The sequence below is a fragment of the Neolamprologus multifasciatus genome, chromosome 5 (genome assembly GCF_963576455.1).
Source record: "Neolamprologus multifasciatus chromosome 5, fNeoMul1.2, whole genome shotgun sequence".
Classification (NCBI taxonomy): domain Eukaryota; kingdom Metazoa; phylum Chordata; class Actinopteri; order Cichliformes; family Cichlidae; genus Neolamprologus; species Neolamprologus multifasciatus.
Genome location: NC_140443.1, coordinates 21,580,631 through 21,598,105, shown reverse-complemented (window position 1 = coordinate 21,598,105; position 17,475 = coordinate 21,580,631). Strand labels below are relative to the sequence as shown.

General features: G+C 39.1%; 1 protein-coding gene across 3 annotated transcripts; it reads left to right on the top strand.

Annotated features, from left to right (window-relative positions):
* The first annotated feature begins 1,574 nt into the window (after positions 1-1,574).
* Positions 1,575-17,388, top strand: prkcda (protein kinase C, delta a). 3 transcript variants are annotated; one of them, XM_085159422.1, is made up of 18 exons: positions 1,575-1,795; positions 4,293-4,427; positions 4,571-4,770; positions 4,852-4,918; positions 5,225-5,381; positions 6,449-6,480; positions 7,304-7,389; positions 7,976-8,105; positions 8,461-8,561; positions 9,539-9,635; positions 9,809-9,939; positions 10,691-10,864; positions 10,971-11,062; positions 14,028-14,090; positions 14,913-15,051; positions 15,171-15,359; positions 16,179-16,307; positions 16,398-17,388. In XM_085159422.1, the coding sequence occupies exons 2-18, from the start codon at positions 4,319-4,321 to the stop codon at positions 16,554-16,556; spliced, it is 2,055 nt and encodes a 684-aa protein (XP_085015548.1). In that variant the 5' UTR covers positions 1,575-1,795; positions 4,293-4,318; the 3' UTR covers positions 16,557-17,388. The 3 variants fall into 3 exon arrangements, with proteins under 3 accessions (XP_085015548.1, XP_085015547.1, XP_085015549.1); XM_085159421.1 differs by having other exon boundaries at positions 1,577-1,795; positions 4,298-4,427; XM_085159423.1 differs by lacking the exon at positions 1,575-1,795 and adding an exon at positions 1,803-3,303 and having other exon boundaries at positions 4,298-4,427.
* The last annotated feature ends 87 nt before the right edge of the window (positions 17,389-17,475 follow it).

Below are 17,475 nucleotides of genomic sequence, written 5' to 3'. Positions count from 1 at the left end.
ACAGAGCAATCAGGAGATGCTGCTGTGTCTCTCTAGCATTATGCATGAAACTGATTCATCACACAGTCTTTATCTGCAACTGTCAGGCACCCCCAAATTTTTCTCTTCCTATTTTATAGCTGATGCTATGCTGCTTAAATCAGCAGTTATGATGTGCCTTTTTACATTTATTTTTTTGAATTGTACAAAATAGAGAAAATAATCTTTTCTAAATGTAAAATTCAAATGTATCCTCTATTTACAGCAACAAAAGAAGCAGATTTGAATAACCTGATGCCCAAAATAATTAAAAAAAAAAGTCTTACACCTGTGGTTGACCATAATAAACATTTAAATAATAAACTCACAACTTAGTATGCACTAAAACCCATGAAAGAAACCTCAGCTTCAAATGACGAAGCCTCTTCCTTAGCTTCCTAGCCCACAGAGCCACATAGCCATATGCATCATCTGCATGCATAAGGAGTTTCTATGTAGATGATCATTCTCTCTTCCCTCTCTGCAGGTTCAATTTAACATCCGCCTGTTCTCCAGCCTATGAATCCCACTGGTGGATCATCACAGTGTGTGTATGTGTGCATGCGTGTGAGCTTTGAGGGTGCCTCAGTGAGAGTCAGAAGAGTCAGTGAGCATTGAAGTCTTTAGTGCACACACCTAGTCTGCAGACTTCCTGTGTCTACCATGAGTCAGAATCTGCTTGTTATGTAAATCCACAGAGAAGTGAGGGGGACACCAGCACACCTGTGCCTTGCCAGCCTGCTCCTGTCCAGGTTTTTTTTCCTTCCCTTTTTACACAGAGCAGCAATTACCTATTGCTCCCAGTCATTGAACTATGACTCATCCTGGAGGAATTAGGCCCTCAGTCAGCCAGTATGTTCTATAGCTGCCTCTAATCAGATGACGATGAATACCAAGTTGGGCTTAACCCCCCCCCCCCCCCTTAATTGTGCTGACATACAATTATTTGGATCTATGTGTGCATGTGTGGGGGTGAACACAGGCATGAAACAAATAAAGAATGTGGATAATCTTGGGTGCCTGTTTAGAACAAGAAAAGATCCTTCTTGGTACCGGAGCCAAATCTGCCACCTCCTCACCAGCAAAACCTTGCGCAAACCTCAAAACTACCCCCGCAGCCTACAGTCCCAGCCACGTGACCCCACCCCCTGCCACACAAACACTTCACGTGGAAAAAAAAAGACTCTTCCCCCACATACTGTAATCTAGGGCATACTCACCAGCAATGCGCATCTTTATGCACAGTTATAATGTGTTGGGTCGCTTTTTCATATTTATAACTCATATAGCCTCATATATGATCAACAGGTATGCTGTGACGAACACGCTCGTTAACTTCAAACAGGCTTACATGTCAAGTGGCACTAAAAAGTTATAGACTGTACGTGTATTTGCCTGCATCTGTGCTGTGTTTGTGTGTGTTAAGGGAATACTCCCACCCCTGAGGGGGGAGAAAAAAGAAGTAAAGTATTATGGTAAGTGGCACGGCCCTAAATTCAATGAGGGCAGCTAAGTGTACAGTGCCCCGCCACCGCTTCACAGACTACCCTGTGTGAGTCTGTGTGTCTGAAAGAGAGAGAGAGAGAGTGAGTGAGTGTGTGTGTCTGTGTGTGTTTGTGTGCATACCAGGTAAACGTCACAGCTTGCAAAGAAAGCCTCTGCGCTGCGAGCGCGCGCCACACTTCCTCAATCGACGGAATCACAGAGAGAAAAAAAACACTAGAGGAAGAAAAAGAGCAACTTTCGTCGAGAACAACCGCCTGGTTTGCAGGACAAGGTGAGTCTGCCATTACAATCCTTTTCAGGCTTCAGTCGAGTGGGTTTTTAGTAGCAGAGTACGGGTTTTACGTCTAAACTTTACAGAAAGTTGCTCAAAGACCGAAAAACAGTACCGCTTCGTCTGCTTCTTTCATCCTTTGGAAAACCTCACTGTGAGGGTGAGGCGAGTAACGCTAAACCCTGGCTAACTAGTTAGTTACAATTTTTCTTCCTCGCTGAAAGCGTTAGCTGTTGTAGCGTAGTGAAAGTTTAGCCAGACACGTTTCATTTCTATGAAAAGTCAACAAGGCAGCTGGCACTACACAGCTGTTTTGGTTAAAATAATAACCCCTGACAATTTTTCCGAGTAGCGACTGGAGCTGCTTCAGTGAAACAGTGCACAGGAATCCGTGACCCCCTCACACTTGGTGACGTTACGGGGTCACAAAAGGTACTGACAGGTGAATAATCGTGACCTACTGATCTATACCCACCGCCCCTTTGGACTGGAACATCTGCAAGCATCTGCGGCCCTGTCTTAACACAGTCGGGTTGCCAGTAACTGCATGCAGTATGTCGGTAATTCTGCTTATGTGGAATCCGTTAAGTGACAGAATATCACCAGGGATGAGGAGGAATGTGAGCAGGTCTGGACAGCAAGGATGGAGGAGTAAAGAAAAAAAGAAGAAAAGGGAGAAAAGGGAGAAGGAACAGTTATTTACTTGTCATTAAGACAATCTGGCTGCAAGCTGCTGTCTGAGTCAGACGTGAGGTGACATCTGCGTTCAGCCAACTGACAATCGACCACATCCTTTAGAGAATAAATAGAGAATCAGATGCACTGACTGATTCTCGGTGAATGTGACCGTCAGAGTTTAGTTTTTCATTATGCCCAAGACTCAAATCTAGATAGGACCTGTGTAACCTCAGCCAAGGTTTAGGTGTTCTGCGCGATCACATGAGGCGTTCAAAAGTGTTTATGAGGGGGTAATTACATCGAGGAAGAAAGGCTCTTTTTCATACCACGATGAAACACAGTCAGGCTCTCAGAATCAGGTATTATGTTACCATTTCAGTCAGTAAAAGCGATGTTAGTATTCTTCTGTGTGAAAGAAAATTAAAATTTTAATTGAACTTTAAATTAAGAAAAGGTTCAGAGGAGAGTACAGCCATCAAATTATGTTTCAGTGCTCAGGGATTTATTTTTTGTAATGATTTTAACACATTGCCTTTGTGAATGAACAGCGTGTAATGGTTTTTGATACAATTATTAAGCAATAATAACAGAAATCAGTAATTGTGTGGTTTGTTAGGTCAGACATTAGGAAGTAGACAACATAAAGCTGAATAACAAGCTTCTAGGAGATGTTTACCAGTTACAGTATGCTGGGGAGGTAACTAGACAGGACAATTTGAAACTGCTCACAGCTGGTTGGGAAATCAATCACTATTGGCCTGAAACACACAGCATGCCTGCTGTTGATTAACTCCCAAAAGCCCTGGAATCACAGCTCCCAGCAGCAGTACGTGAGTGAAAATGGTTGCATGCTTTTTTACTTGCCTGCATCTTTTATTCCGTCTTACTTTTCTGAGTCTGAGTGTAGGCGGTTACAGTTTCAGGCTTGTGATAGCAGCTAGGCTTTCTTTGGAGCACAGCATGCATTTGGATCAGTGACATGTTGAGACTAGCTCTGACTTTGTAGTGCTAGGAAACACCTCTTGTGTTGCAGCTGCAACCTGTCAGAAACTGCACGCATAGTGATAAGGAACCAAACAAATGTGACTTTGTGCTCACATTTTAAATGTGTATCAGTGGCAATAAGAAAATAATAATGAAAGACTCCATGGGTGTAGCAGTTAACAGGGGTTACCTAATGTATTGCACATACTGAAACTAGTGGTGTTTGGGTTGTTATAGAGAAAAGTTGTGGCACTGTCTGCAACACTTGTGGGGTTATGCAAGCAGCAAATCATGCGTGAGGTAACAAGCACCCAGCACAAAGGGGGGCATTGATCGCTCATTATGTGTCACCACTGGAATTTCACTTCTAATGCAAAAAAAATCCAGTTATTCAGGTATTTCATCTGTAGGTAAAAAAGTGAATGATTTTTTTCTCTTCTGTTAGGAAAAATATGGAAAATATATACATGACATAAAATTCAGGTCATGTACTAAATGTGTGCGTAACTTGCTTCCAACAAGCAGTTATTTGGAGTAATAGCAAGTCGACCATAAAAAATTGAGTCAGAGTAAATCTTGCAGTGAGAGAAAGCAAAATACAAATTTGTGCTGCAGCTGGAGGCAAATTTTGCTCATTGCAGGTGTCTCGCTTAGTGACAGGAAATTCTCAAATACCAATATCAAAGACCACTTATCTTATCTTCTGTCTTTTTTTTTGTTTGGGGTTAAAATGCTCAGATAGAACCTAGCACTATTAGTTGACATTTTGCAATATTTTGAGACAATGCGATGATGCACTTTAACAGTAATAAAAATGTGGTTGTCCTTGTCTGAGAACAGGCGATCCTGGTACTTGTCACCATGGCTCCTTTCTTGAGGATTGCCTTTAACTCGTACGACCTGGGTATCCTGCCTCCTCTGACTGACCCACCCTTCTGTGCTATCAAGATGAAGGAAGCCTTGACAACTGGTGAGAACATTTTTCTGGCTTATGCAGAAGTTGCTACTTCTGCTTAAACAACAAACACAAATTATGTTATCTTATTTTGTTTAAATTGAAAACATGCCAAAAATATTTTTTCTACTTCCTCTATCTGCCCATCTGCTTCTCAGAAAGAGGCAAGACCCTGGTTCAGCGTAAACCCACCATGTACCCAGCCTGGAAGTCCACTTTTGATGCACACATCTATGAAGGTCGTGTGCTCGAGGTACTGCTGATGAAGACAGCGGAGGAGCCGCTGGCTGAAGTGTCTGTCGGTGTGTCTGTCCTTGCTGAGCGCTGCAAGAAAGCCAACAGGCGTGCTGAATTCTGGGTAAGTCATTACACACTGTCCTTTGTCTTTAAGAGCAAAATGTCAGGATCCTGTTTAACTGTACTTATATTTTGTGTTCAGGTGGATCTCCATCCTTCAGGAAAAGTAATGATGGCAGTGCAGTATTTTCTGGAGGATGCAGATGCAGGTGAGATTAAATTACTTCATATTTTTGTATTATTTATTTTTATTTTCTCTTCTATGCACTTCCTTTTATTTAAGTATGTTTTGCAGCCCCTTCAAAGACAGTTAGAAGGGTATCCCCCTCACCCACACCAGTCATCTAACTTGGTTTTCAGCTGCTAATTTAATGTAGTCCTTACACACACTTTAACGTGTGATTCCCTACTACAATCATAAGGCTATCAGTCTGTAACAAATCTGTAATATGACCTCTCTTTTTCTGTCACAGTGTTGTATATGACTGACTTGTTTTTCTCTCTTTATTTGGAAGAGAGCAAGCAGCCTGTGAAGGAGGAAGAAGCTCCTACTCTAAACCGTAGACGCGGGGCCATAAAGCAGGCCAAAATACACTTCATCAAGAACCATGAGTTCATTGCAACTTTCTTCAGACAGCCCACTTTCTGCTCTGTGTGCAGAGAATTTGTCTGGTCAGTGCCCGTCTAAAACTTTCATCAAATTAGGAAACAGGATATTGAGAATCTAGTGTTCAGGAACTTGTTGATATTTAGTATTAGTAGACTTATTTCTGATTAAGACTGTAATTCTTTTTCTAGATTACTGTTTTGTATGTGACACTTTTAATGTGAACAGTTCCTGGAAATATGAGCTCTCTAATTAAAAAAGAAGTGAGGACAATCCCCTGACATAGTTTGGCAGAAACTCTCAATAACTATTTTTGTTTGCCAGACCATGACCCAAGACTTCGATGACCCATTTTCTTGAGGTTATATATAAAATGCTCATGTTTTCCTTTGAAGACTTTAGTTGTCCAGTTATCTGATATGAAGCACATTTTGATGAAATTGAAAATTTTGTGCAAAAAGATACACAAAACTACATACTTTATTTGGAGCCACATTACAGAAATGTACTATTTTAGGCCTAACATTAGATAAGCCTAACATTATTTTCCCAAATTGATTCTACAGAAGTAAAGTCTAAATATAGGAGACATCCTATCTTATCTGACTTCACTTTATCTTATTTCAGATTAGGAAATGATAAATATACACCCCAACATCTCGTTTAAGTCCATTATTGACCACCCGCTGGTACTTTTCCATCTTACTGAGCGCCATAGATCCTTGTTACCAATAGCTTTCTCAATGATTGCTGTTGCCACGTTAGTTAAATGAAGTTCAGAAATAAAGTACTACCACTAACCCCTTCCTCACACATCTGTACTTACTCACTCTACTTGATGGAAGAGGGATTGTTAGTGTAGCTCTAAGATTACCCTAAAGGTAGGAGACTTATGCTTTTGGGAGGTTATGTTACTTGTGTTATGCATTTTAATATTCTTAGGTAGAGTAGCAAATCAGGGCCTGTTCCTATGAAGTGTTTTAACCTTAATGAGACTTAATCACCATCGTTACCACACAGTTAAGATAGAATTTACAAGTTAGAAAGTGTATGCAATGCAGTACCTGTTCCTTCTTGCTTTTGAGTGATAAACTGGGAAATCATTCACAAAGCCTGTCTTTGTCTCACACAGGGGACTCAACAAGCAAGGCTATAAATGCAGACGTAAGTGTACTTCATTAAAAAAAAATCTCAATACATTGTGTTATAGCTAAAACAGCAACATAGATGTTCAACACGTTCTCACTCCCAAAGCGTTACATTTTACGCTAGGTGACAAATCGTCGGTATTTTACGCTTCCGGCACCCAACACGTCCCTATATTATGAGATCGGAAAAATGAGGAAACATGAGAAAACATGAGAAAACATGAGAACCGTTTGAAATGAATCTACACATGTATGTTCATTTTACTTAAATTGCTTTAGAAAACACTATCTAATGTTATTAAAGTGCTGGTTAAGGTTCGGGATAAGTTTATGGTTAGGGCTGGAATACATGGCTGGAATGTGTATTACCGGCATTCTACTAGAATTCATCTATAACCAGGCGCGTAGCATAATACACGTTCTTATGCTTTCGCGTCCCTAAGGAATGCCTCGGGACTTAACATATCGTGAGTATATTACACCTCGGGAGTGAGAATGGCTGAGATGTTAAACATAAAAAATGTCTACTTAACCATAAAAGCAAACTGTGAAATGTACATATTGATTTCTTTTACCGTTATGCACTCAAAAAAATGCTGATTGCTGAAATATTTCCATGTAATTTTTTTTACAAGGTAAAATGATAGATTTAAAGGAGTCTGGTCAAAAGAAATGTAGTGGACTACCATTTTCCTGCAAGATTAATTATATAAATAAATTTGATTTGACATATTTTCGCTGAATTTTATTCAAAATCACTGCTTCGTGTTTATGAAAGCATGTGTGTGTACAGCTTAAAAACTAAAGTATTAATCTGCTATATTGTTTCTTTTTCTCAGAATGTAATGCAGCCATCCACAAGAAATGTATAGACAAAATCATCGGCAGATGTACTGGTACTGCTGCCAACAGTCGGGATACTGTGGTGTGTAACACACATTTCTTCTGTACAACATGTACTGTTAGTGTTCGCCATATGTGTCCCAATTAGTGCGCAATAGTCACTTTAGTGTGGGCTTTTTTTCCTCTGTGATTTATGATGTATTCCTCCTTAGCAAATCAACAATGATTTGTTTATCAAATTGAAGTGTATAGTCGGGTCAGGGTTTAACATAAAGGCACATACCTGTTAGTTTCCACTTCCAGTGAAGCATTTTTCAATGTCCATCAATATTAGGGGATAATCAAAGTCCAGCTAACCTAGATAGCAGTGACAGGAATGAGCACTGCACCCCCACACATTGTGGGAATAACAGATGGGGTGTGGTCTTAGGGAAATACTTTAAATTCAACTAGCAGGGACAGATCTGGTCCACAAGTTGTAATCTCTGAGAATTTTTTTTACACAGTGCTGTAGTGACTTTTGACACATTGAAGTTAGAGAGGGAAGAAGAAGACAAGGGGAGAAAAAAAGGATGAGGAAGGTGTGCAGGAAAGCTAGTTGTTACAGGCCTGTGAGCGTGAGTCCTTTGGTCATACATGGCAATGATGAATCTTCTCCGTGCCCAAAGTTCCAGAAGGAGCGATTTAAAATCGACATGCCGCATCGTTTCAAGATCAACAACTACATGAGTCCCACCTTCTGTGACCACTGTGGAAGCCTTCTGTGGGGTCTGGTCAAGCAAGGCCTGAAGTGTGAAGGTACAGCAGAGACATGATTGACTGGATGGTTACAGGAGCGTGTGCTTCTGTACTCTACAGACTAAAAAAATATTTACGCCTAAAATGTTGACTTTAAGTAATTAATTAAAAGTAAATTTTCTGTGTATTTTTTAACATAGTACAATGTAAAACATTAAATTTAATGGATTTGGTCAAATTTACCGTATTGAAATACATTTAGTTTATCCTAAACATATTTTCCTTAATGATTATTTTAATAAATAACCCTTCAGTTTTATATATTTCATTTTTATTTTACTCAAAATTATTGCTTCATATTTATGGGGGCCAAGAAGAATTTTTTTCAGTGCAGACTTGTTTTTTCTCTTTGCAGACTGTGCCATGAATGTCCATCACAAGTGTCAGGACAAAGTAGCCAACCTTTGTGGTATCAATCAGAAACTACTAGCCGAAGCCCTCACACAAGTCAGTCAGGTGAGTTCAGTGAGTCATTCAGTGGATTGTATCTTTTGGTATTCAAGTCCACATCAAGATGCATGACATTACAATGAGAAAGAAGTGCGACTCAGGTCTCATTCTACTAACGCGACTTTGCTCTTGGAGATTTTGTGACTCAGAATGATAATGAATAACAAATGTAAATAAGCACTTGATAACATTTATACAAAAGATTATTTAAAAACTGGTTGTTGCTGTTCTGTTTTCTGTGTGGTGCCACTTATTTGGATGTTTTCCAATATTAGTAAAAATATTAGCAGCAAATTTTTTTATAACTTTATAAACTTTCTGAATAAAATGAATACTTAAGCCTTATAACTACATCTCTATATTTTATCATCATTTAATACCATTTAAATTCTTGAAGTATTTACATTATTTATCATAATGTGTAAATGTTTGTTTTGAAAGGATAGAGAAGATTCAAATAGACCTGAAATCAAATCTAGGCACTTAGCTTGCAATGTTGCCAGTACACAGAGATGCTTGTGTTCGCTGGCTCAACAAAACCTAAAACTGGTTTTAGAGATAATGGGTGTCATGATGACAGTTATCAACTTTCTTTGTTTACCCAAACTTTCCACTTCAGGCTTCTTACCTGAAGTGGAAAGCCTGTAAGCCTAGATAACAAGCTGATTAATAATAACTAACTAGCAAAAAAGTATCTTATTTTTTTCACTTGAATGTGAAACTCAAAGTTACTGGTGTGTGTTGACCTAATTTTCCTGCCCTTCTGTGCTAAACGCCTGACTCATTCTGTTCTGTCTTTACAGGCCTGTCGTTCAACCCAAAATCTATTTAGTTTTGAAGACAGTTAAAGAGAGAAGAATCAAACAAGTTTTTGACTCAAATGTACCATGGCTGTTAGTCGACCATTGTTAGGAAACAGTTGTTTGAGTTCTTCATGTTTATTTTTTGTTTATGTGTTTATTTTTCTTCCTTTTTTCCACCAGAAATCATCCACTCGCCGTTCAGATCCAAATCTGCCTAATCTCCCGGATATTGGAATCTATGATGAAGTGAATAAACTTGCTGGACTTGAGATCAATGGTGAGTGAGCCTTTATTTGTTGGTGCTTTTTCCTCCAAACATTCAAGCAGAAAGTTAAAGTTCTGTACTGATAGCAAATGCTATGCAAATAAAAACTGCAGAAAATATGCGAAGGTTTGAGATAATTGTGTAAATATGTCATTTCTGTGTGTGGTAATGTATTTGTCCATTAGATGGGTCGACATACGGCAAACTTTGGGAAGGTTCCATCCCACGGGTGCCGTCTCGTCTTACCCACTTAACCAAGATCAACATGGACAACTTCATCTTCCACAAAGTCTTAGGAAAAGGCAGTTTTGGCAAGGTATGGAGCAATGACGTCAGTGTGAAACAAACTGTGAGACTGCTGTCTTAAAAACTAGAGAGAAAAAGAGAGAATATAAATAAGTGAACCAACAACACTCAAGTCAACCCATATCAGCTGTCATCATTACAATGGAGGCTGTAGTTCTCTTATAGGAATTATTACATAGACTGTGGGTGTTTCATCAACCAGCGAATTAAAATACTAATACTTCTCTTCTCTTCTCTTCTCTTCTCTTCTCTTCTCTTCTCTTCCCTCTTCCCTCTTTTCTTCTCTTCTCTTCTCTCTTCTTCTCTTCTCTTCTCTTCTCTTCTCTTCTCTTCTCTTCTCTTCTCTTCTCTTCTCTTCTCTTCTCTCTTCTTCTCTTCTCTCTTCTTCTCTTCTCTTCTCTCTTCTTCTCTTCTCTTCTCTTCTCTCTTCTTCTCTTCTCTCTTCTTCTCTTCTCTTCTCTTCTCTTCTCTTCTCTTCTCTTCTCTCTTCTTCTCTTCTCTTCTCTTCTCTTCTCTCTTCTCTCTTCTTCTCTCCTCTTCTCTTCTCTTCTCTTCTCTTCTCTTCTCTCTTCTTCTCTTCTCTCTTCTTCTCTTCTCTTCTCTCTTCTTCTCTTCTCTTCTCTTCTCTCTTCTTCTCTTCTCTCTTCTCTCTTCTTCTCTTCTCTCTTCTTCTCTTCTCTCTTCTTCTCTCTTCTTCTCTCCTCTTCTCTTCTCTTCTCTTCTCTTCTCTCTTCTTTTCTTCTCTTCTCTTCTCTTTGTAGGTCCTGCTGGCAGAGCTGAAAGGGCGTGGAGAGTATTTTGCTGTGAAGGCTCTGAAGAAAGATGTAGTGCTTATGGATGATGATGTGGAGTGCACGATGGTAGAGAAAAGAGTCTTGGCTTTAGCCTGGGAAAACCCCTTCCTCACACACCTTTACTCCACCTTTCAGACCAAGGTACTTCCCCTCCATGTCATTAATGACTGTATTTTATTCTGCATCAGTAGTTACATTACATTACATCGTTGTGCCTTTAATAGTAAAAAATGAAATGTTTCTCTAGGAGCATCTGTTCTTTGTGATGGAGTATCTGAATGGAGGTGACTTGATGTTTCACATTCAGGAAAAAGGGCGCTTTGAGCTCTACAGAGCCACGTGAGTTCCACCTGTCACACAGCCATCGTGACGTACTGTACGTTACTCAGTGGAAACACAATCCCTGCCATCCTTACTCAGTGCTCACATGCTTGTCTAGCTGCCCAGAGACTCACACTTACAGAAGATACTTGTAAAGATGAGCATATGTTTATTGTCTCTTTGTCACTTTTTTAGCCTGCATCTTGTTTTCTTTTATATGATGTATAAAGTCTGAAGGACTGGGGCAATGCTGGCATCTATTAGCTCCTGTTTTTTAGAAGACAGGCCTTGTAAGGAGTGAACAGCTCTTAATGTTTGTGTATGGGGAGATATCAGTTACTACACCCACTTCTCATCACACTATGGGAATCTCTCCAGAGAAAAACAATCGCAAGCTGGTGAAATAAAGCATTATGAATCCAAAATCTGGTGGCACCTTGACTGCCAACTAAACTTTTACTTTTTTAAATTAAATTACACTTTTACAAACCTGCTGACATTTCTTAGCAAGTGCTAAGGATTCAGAGAGATTAATATGAGAGTAATAATCATGTTATGTGGTGTTTAGAACAGATGAAATTCTTGCTTTTTAGTCAGTTATAAATTTAATTCACTGAGTGCAGAAATCTTTTGAAAAGTAATGTTTTGGCTGAAGATTTTTGACAGAATTTGGCTGTATGTAGCAGAAAAATACAACGAGTGTACAGTCGGATTTTATGACTGAATGCATTCGCTGGATTTTTTTCTTATAAACCACTGAAATGCTTCATGTTCTGCTTTCTAACTGTTGTGCTTAGTCACTGATCTTACATCTCCTGTAGTTAAATCAGCGGCTGTGTCCAGTACCTTTGAGATGACAGGAGTAATTTTGTACTTTGCAAACACTGACACCTGATCCTTTGTTGGCATCCTCTAGAATTCTCCTCACTCAGTGACTGTATTCACTCTGGGTAATTTATCCTCAGTGAGTGAGAGAGAGAGTGGGCTATTTTATTTCCCTACTATTCATTCCTTTACGTGTTTGCATCTTTTTTTATGTTAATGCTTAAAACAAACATGCCACAACAAGACAGCAGAAATTCTGTGGTTCATAAGACCAAATTTAAGTCAATCCCAGCAAAGCAGTAAATTAATTAAACAAATTTGCTTTAATTTAAATGTATGCTTACAGTCTGTGGTGTTAACCATGCATTGTTTTTGAAGACTGAATGATAATATCAGTAAGAGCAGCAAGCTCATGCTATGAGCTGTTGCTTCTTTATGTAGTGCACTTTATGTAAGTTAACTTTGGTAGTTTTGCCTAACTTGCTGACAAACAGCATACCTCCACCATGACTATAACATTGCCTGTTATAGCCATGCTGGAGCAGGTTGGTTGTTTAAACTAAAAAAAAAAATAGGATGCTTGTAGATGGCGCATTTATACACATTTAAAGTGTTAAACAAATGAGGACGGATGGATTAAAATAAGGACTTTAATATTCTCTGCAGGGAAATTATTTTGTAACAGCTCTAATACTGGCGAGTTGTAAAATTCCGCAAGCCTAACACAACACAGGACTACAAGAAATCACTGGGATGCATAGTCTGTAGTCTCAATGCAAGTGTGGATGATGTCACACGGAGTTGCCAGTTTGCTGGAGAGCGCGATGTAAACAACAGCCAATCTGGCATGTGAAAAGTCTGTGGGTATATAGTGTGGAAGTAGCCCCATGTTAAATATGTGGGCTGCAGAAGCGTTCCTTCACAGTAATGTGGCAAGGATGGCACCATCTGTTGTTAATAAAAGTGGCAAATCATCCGCATCTTTATTTATTACGCTTGGATTTATTCCTGTTCACCCGAACTGTCTGAAAGTGGTTGATGGTAATCAAGGGATCTGAAATATACCCTGTAGCTATGTCTCTGTAAAACGTAACTGCACACTCATTAGGCTCATTTCCTTGTCAATCTCATGACCATTAACATAATTTCCTGCACTGTTAGAGGCGAGATATGGCTTTGATCCCCCCCTTTTATTTTCTTATCTATCTGTTCCTCCACTGGCATTTCCTCTTATTTCTGTAGGAATGCTCATTATTGTTGTGAAAAAGACAAAGCAGTATTCTTCCATCAACCTGCACTTCCACCGCCATGCCAGTCAGGAAGTCGTCTAGTACCTGCAATATACATAATCTTCTGGTTTATGTAACTATTCTATTGTAAAGAAAACTATTCTTTACAATAGAATAGTTTCTGTAAACTTGATGACACATAAGATTAATGTGTCTAAACTGTCGTGTTGTATATTGCTGCACAGGCTGTCACAGAATATAAGGCATGTGCTGGATCTGGTTATGCAACATTTTTCCTTTGGCAGTGACTGAACTGCAGAGTCTCAGTTAAGCTCATTGCCACCACAAAGGCTGCTGCTAACCTGACAAAGACTAGTTTCATGCACCATTTCAACTTTCCTTCAGCTTGCATGCATATTGAGGTGTCGTCTTACAACTGTGTGTTTTTGTTTTGTTCTTCGTGATACAGGTTGAGACGTTCTTGTACATATGTCTGCACTGTCTGACTCCTATTTTATGAGGACTGCATTTCTAATGATGTTAAGTGAGAGATATTGACAGTCTGTTCAGTCCTGTTCAGCAGGTCATTTAGTGTCACTGTGCAGGAACTGGGCTGGAGAGATGGCTTTGTGTGCTCTCCGGATCTGGTTGTTTCACTTGACACAGATGACAAGAGAAGCAGGTCAGCGATAGGCTAATCATTCGGCTCGCAGCAGCTCTTGGGTTTCACATTATGAGAGTGTTATTCACCTGTCTCCTACTCCATACAAATGTCCTCTTCAATAATTCAGGTGTACACTGAAATGAGTCTGCAGTTACACCAGTGTTAAGCTGCCAGCTATGTACTGAGATAGCTCCGCACAGGCCTGTAGCTTTCCATCAGAGATGAGTGTCTGATATTTCTGTCTCTGACTCCTTTGTCTTGCCAGGTTCTACTCTGCCGAGATCATTTGTGGTCTTCAGTTTTTACATTCCAAAGGCATCATCTACAGGTCAGAGCACAGAATAGGAATTTCACATGAATATAAAATACACTTAAAAATCCGTTTTCTTTACATTATTTTGTTGTTGTTTTTTAATGTGCTAATGATTTCAGTTGCAAGTGTAATGAGAAAATGAACTTGCAAAGTCTCCAAACTTGTTTAGTTAGGTAATCCCACGCATTTTTGACACTTTTTCCCCTGAAAGTTTAATTATTATTGTGTGGCATGCATTGAGCAAGGGCTGTTATGAAAACCGTGGACTTGGATGTAGTCCAAAAATGTGATTTAAATTTTTTTTTAAAGATTTTGGGAAGAGGAAAATGTAAATGTGTTTATTTGTTACACTGAGAAAACCAGACTCCTGACATTTCAGGACAACACAAAACTAAGATAACTGTTACAAAATTTCTAGTAAATGAACATAGAAACAGTAGACCACTCAATTGGACTACATATCTCAAAGACCTTTCATATCTCTGCATAATTTTGTTTTTTTTAATTATAGTGAAATTAACTGAAATCACCTATAAGTATAGTCAAAATTAAATATCCTTAAAGAAACTCGTATAATTACTGCATGCATTTTACAAAACTGCTGCTTTGTGTAGTGAATAGTAGTGTGTAAAAAATCTCACAGTTCAAAGTGCAAATGCATCTGTAATCAAACGTTAATCCCCTTAAAAGTTTATTTAAAGCATAACCTTTTATTGTAAGTTGTTATTTGTGTGGTAAATTCTGTTCTAACAAACACAAAATAGTTTTCTAAAACGTTATCATCACAATAGCTCATGTTTATATCCTAACTTGGTGCTACTTTTTATTCATTTTCAGGGATCTTAAGTTAGACAATGTGATGCTGGACTGCGATGGGCATATAAAGATTGCTGACTTTGGCATGTGCAAGGAGAATGTATTTGGCGACAATCGCGCCACAACTTTCTGCGGCACTCCTGATTACATCGCTCCAGAGGTGCAGTCTTCTTCCAAAATTCTCTCTTGTGCTGAAATAATCAAAGCTGCAGTTAAAAACAAAGCTTTTAAACGTCTGTCTGGTTTAATTGTTATTTATAATTTTTTGTTTAACTTTAGATTCTGCTGGGACAGAAATACTCATTCTCAGTTGACTGGTGGTCATTTGGGGTGTTGCTGTATGAGATGCTGATTGGTCAGTCACCTTTTCATGGAGATGATGAGGATGAGCTGTTTGAGTCCATTCGCATGGATACTCCCCATTATCCCCGATGGATCAGCAAGGAGTCGAAAGACCTGCTTGAGCGGGTTTGTATCATATCTTTAATACTAAATATAATAACCCCAAAAAGCGTTCAGACACGAAATGTCCATGAGTCCCAAAAAGTTGACTCTGTTCATCTGGACGTAGCGTTTTCAGTGGGAGCAATGTTTTATCACTCATCCAAGTGAGTTTCATGTGTTTATTTCACAAAGTATTGGAGAAACTAGTATTTGTATCACTGGCAACAGACTGGACATTGAACAAGTCAGAAACATGAAAAGAATGCACAGAAACAGTGGGCGAGAAAAAGCAGCTTACACTTCATACCCTATATGAAATAACCATTTGAAAGGGTTTTAGGGTACCTGAGCTTAGTCCTCTGCTGGTGTGGGCTAATACTGGGATCAGCTAATCTGCTGGGATTGTTCCAAGACTTGCCTTTGTGGCCTGCCTGAGCTAAAGCTTTGCTTGAGGTTTAGTGAAATGAAATCAGCCTCTCTTTTGAGGGAGCATCCAAAAGCCCTCCAAATATTAACAAAAAGTATTTGGACAAGTTCTAATTGTTACACTTAGTGCAACATATCCATTGTTAATATGGTCTACTCCACCTGCAGTTACTCTGCCAGTTGTAAGACCTTGCAGAGTCCTGACCTGAATAACTTAGATTGTCTGTGGAGTAGGAAATGACAGTAAAAAAGTTAGCTTGTTGATGCACTTGAGTGGAGGGAACATTAACACCAAGTTCAGTCCCTGGCTGGTACGGTCTGAGAACATAAGCAGTCCATTTAACTGAAAATCCTTTGTGTTTGACACGTGATCACATATATTTCTTATGCAACCTTTCTGACCTCCCTTCCCTGCAGTTGTTTGAGAGAGACCCAACTCGCAGGATAGGAATTGTGGGTAATATCCGGTTACACCCCTTTTTCAAGAGCATTAACTGGCAGGCGTTGGAAATGAGAGAGGTTGAGCCCCCCTTCAAACCCAAAGTGGTACGTCACACACACGTCACTGAGGATTTAAAAATTTAGCTCTGGTGCTATGATTACATTTTGCTGAGATTTGTTTGTGGAAACTTCCAGAAAGCGCCGAATGACTGCAGCAACTTTGACCGGGAGTTCCTCAGCGAGAAGGCTCGTCTTTCCTACAGTGATAAGAACTTCATAGATTCCATGGACCAGTCGGCATTTGCTGGGTTTTCATTCATGAACCCCAAGATGGAACATCTTTTAGAAAAATGATGTCATTCACTTCAGACTCATGTTACTCTCCTCATGTTATGGAACAGTTCGCCTGCTTGCAGATGAGCAAGCTGTTTCACAATCAGTATTTGTTTCATTGTTATTTTAAGCACAAACTATTCTTGGGTACAATCAAACAACAAACAGGCCCGTGTACTGTATATATATATATATGTGGATGTTTCATTTATGTGCATGCTTATTATTTGTATAGGTTATGAAGACCTGTGTGAGTAATAATATACTGTGGGAGTGGGAGTCTGAAAAATCCTTACATTCCACTTGACGTCATTGCTACCATCTGCTGCCATCATGTTTCTCTTTCATGTTGAAAATCATCTCCACTGGGAATAGAAAATATGAAATGGAGGAAAAAGGGTACTAGGAACTAATTTTACTTCATGCTTCAGATATAGGTCGTATTTGTGAATAAGGTGACTGCATGTTTAGAGATTTGAGACCAAGAAAAACCCATCCATCTTAGCATTGTGGCTTAAATATGAATGTTATAATTTCAAACATCCAACTTCTTGCCTTTGACTAAGAAGAACTTGTGGTTGTAAAGTTGACTGAACAGTGCCATGTAATGATCAAACTTTAATGCTCCAGCTGTTTTCAGCTGTACAGAAAAGTTCTGTTTTGTGGATGGAGGTGCAATGAGTGCAGCCATGGGTACAAAAAGAGTAGTTAAATGACTAATTGGTGAGCCACTTAAACGCTGTATATAATATTTATGTATATTGTTGTTAACATGTATATTGGTTTGCAAAGGATGTATTTTTTTTTACTGTCTCCATATTTCCCATATGATTAAAAAAAACATAAACTCCCAGGTCTGTGCTCCTTTTGTGTGATTTTGAAGTGCACTTAATAGAAAAGGTTTTACACAAATTGACTTTCAGGAGCTGGACTGGAGGCG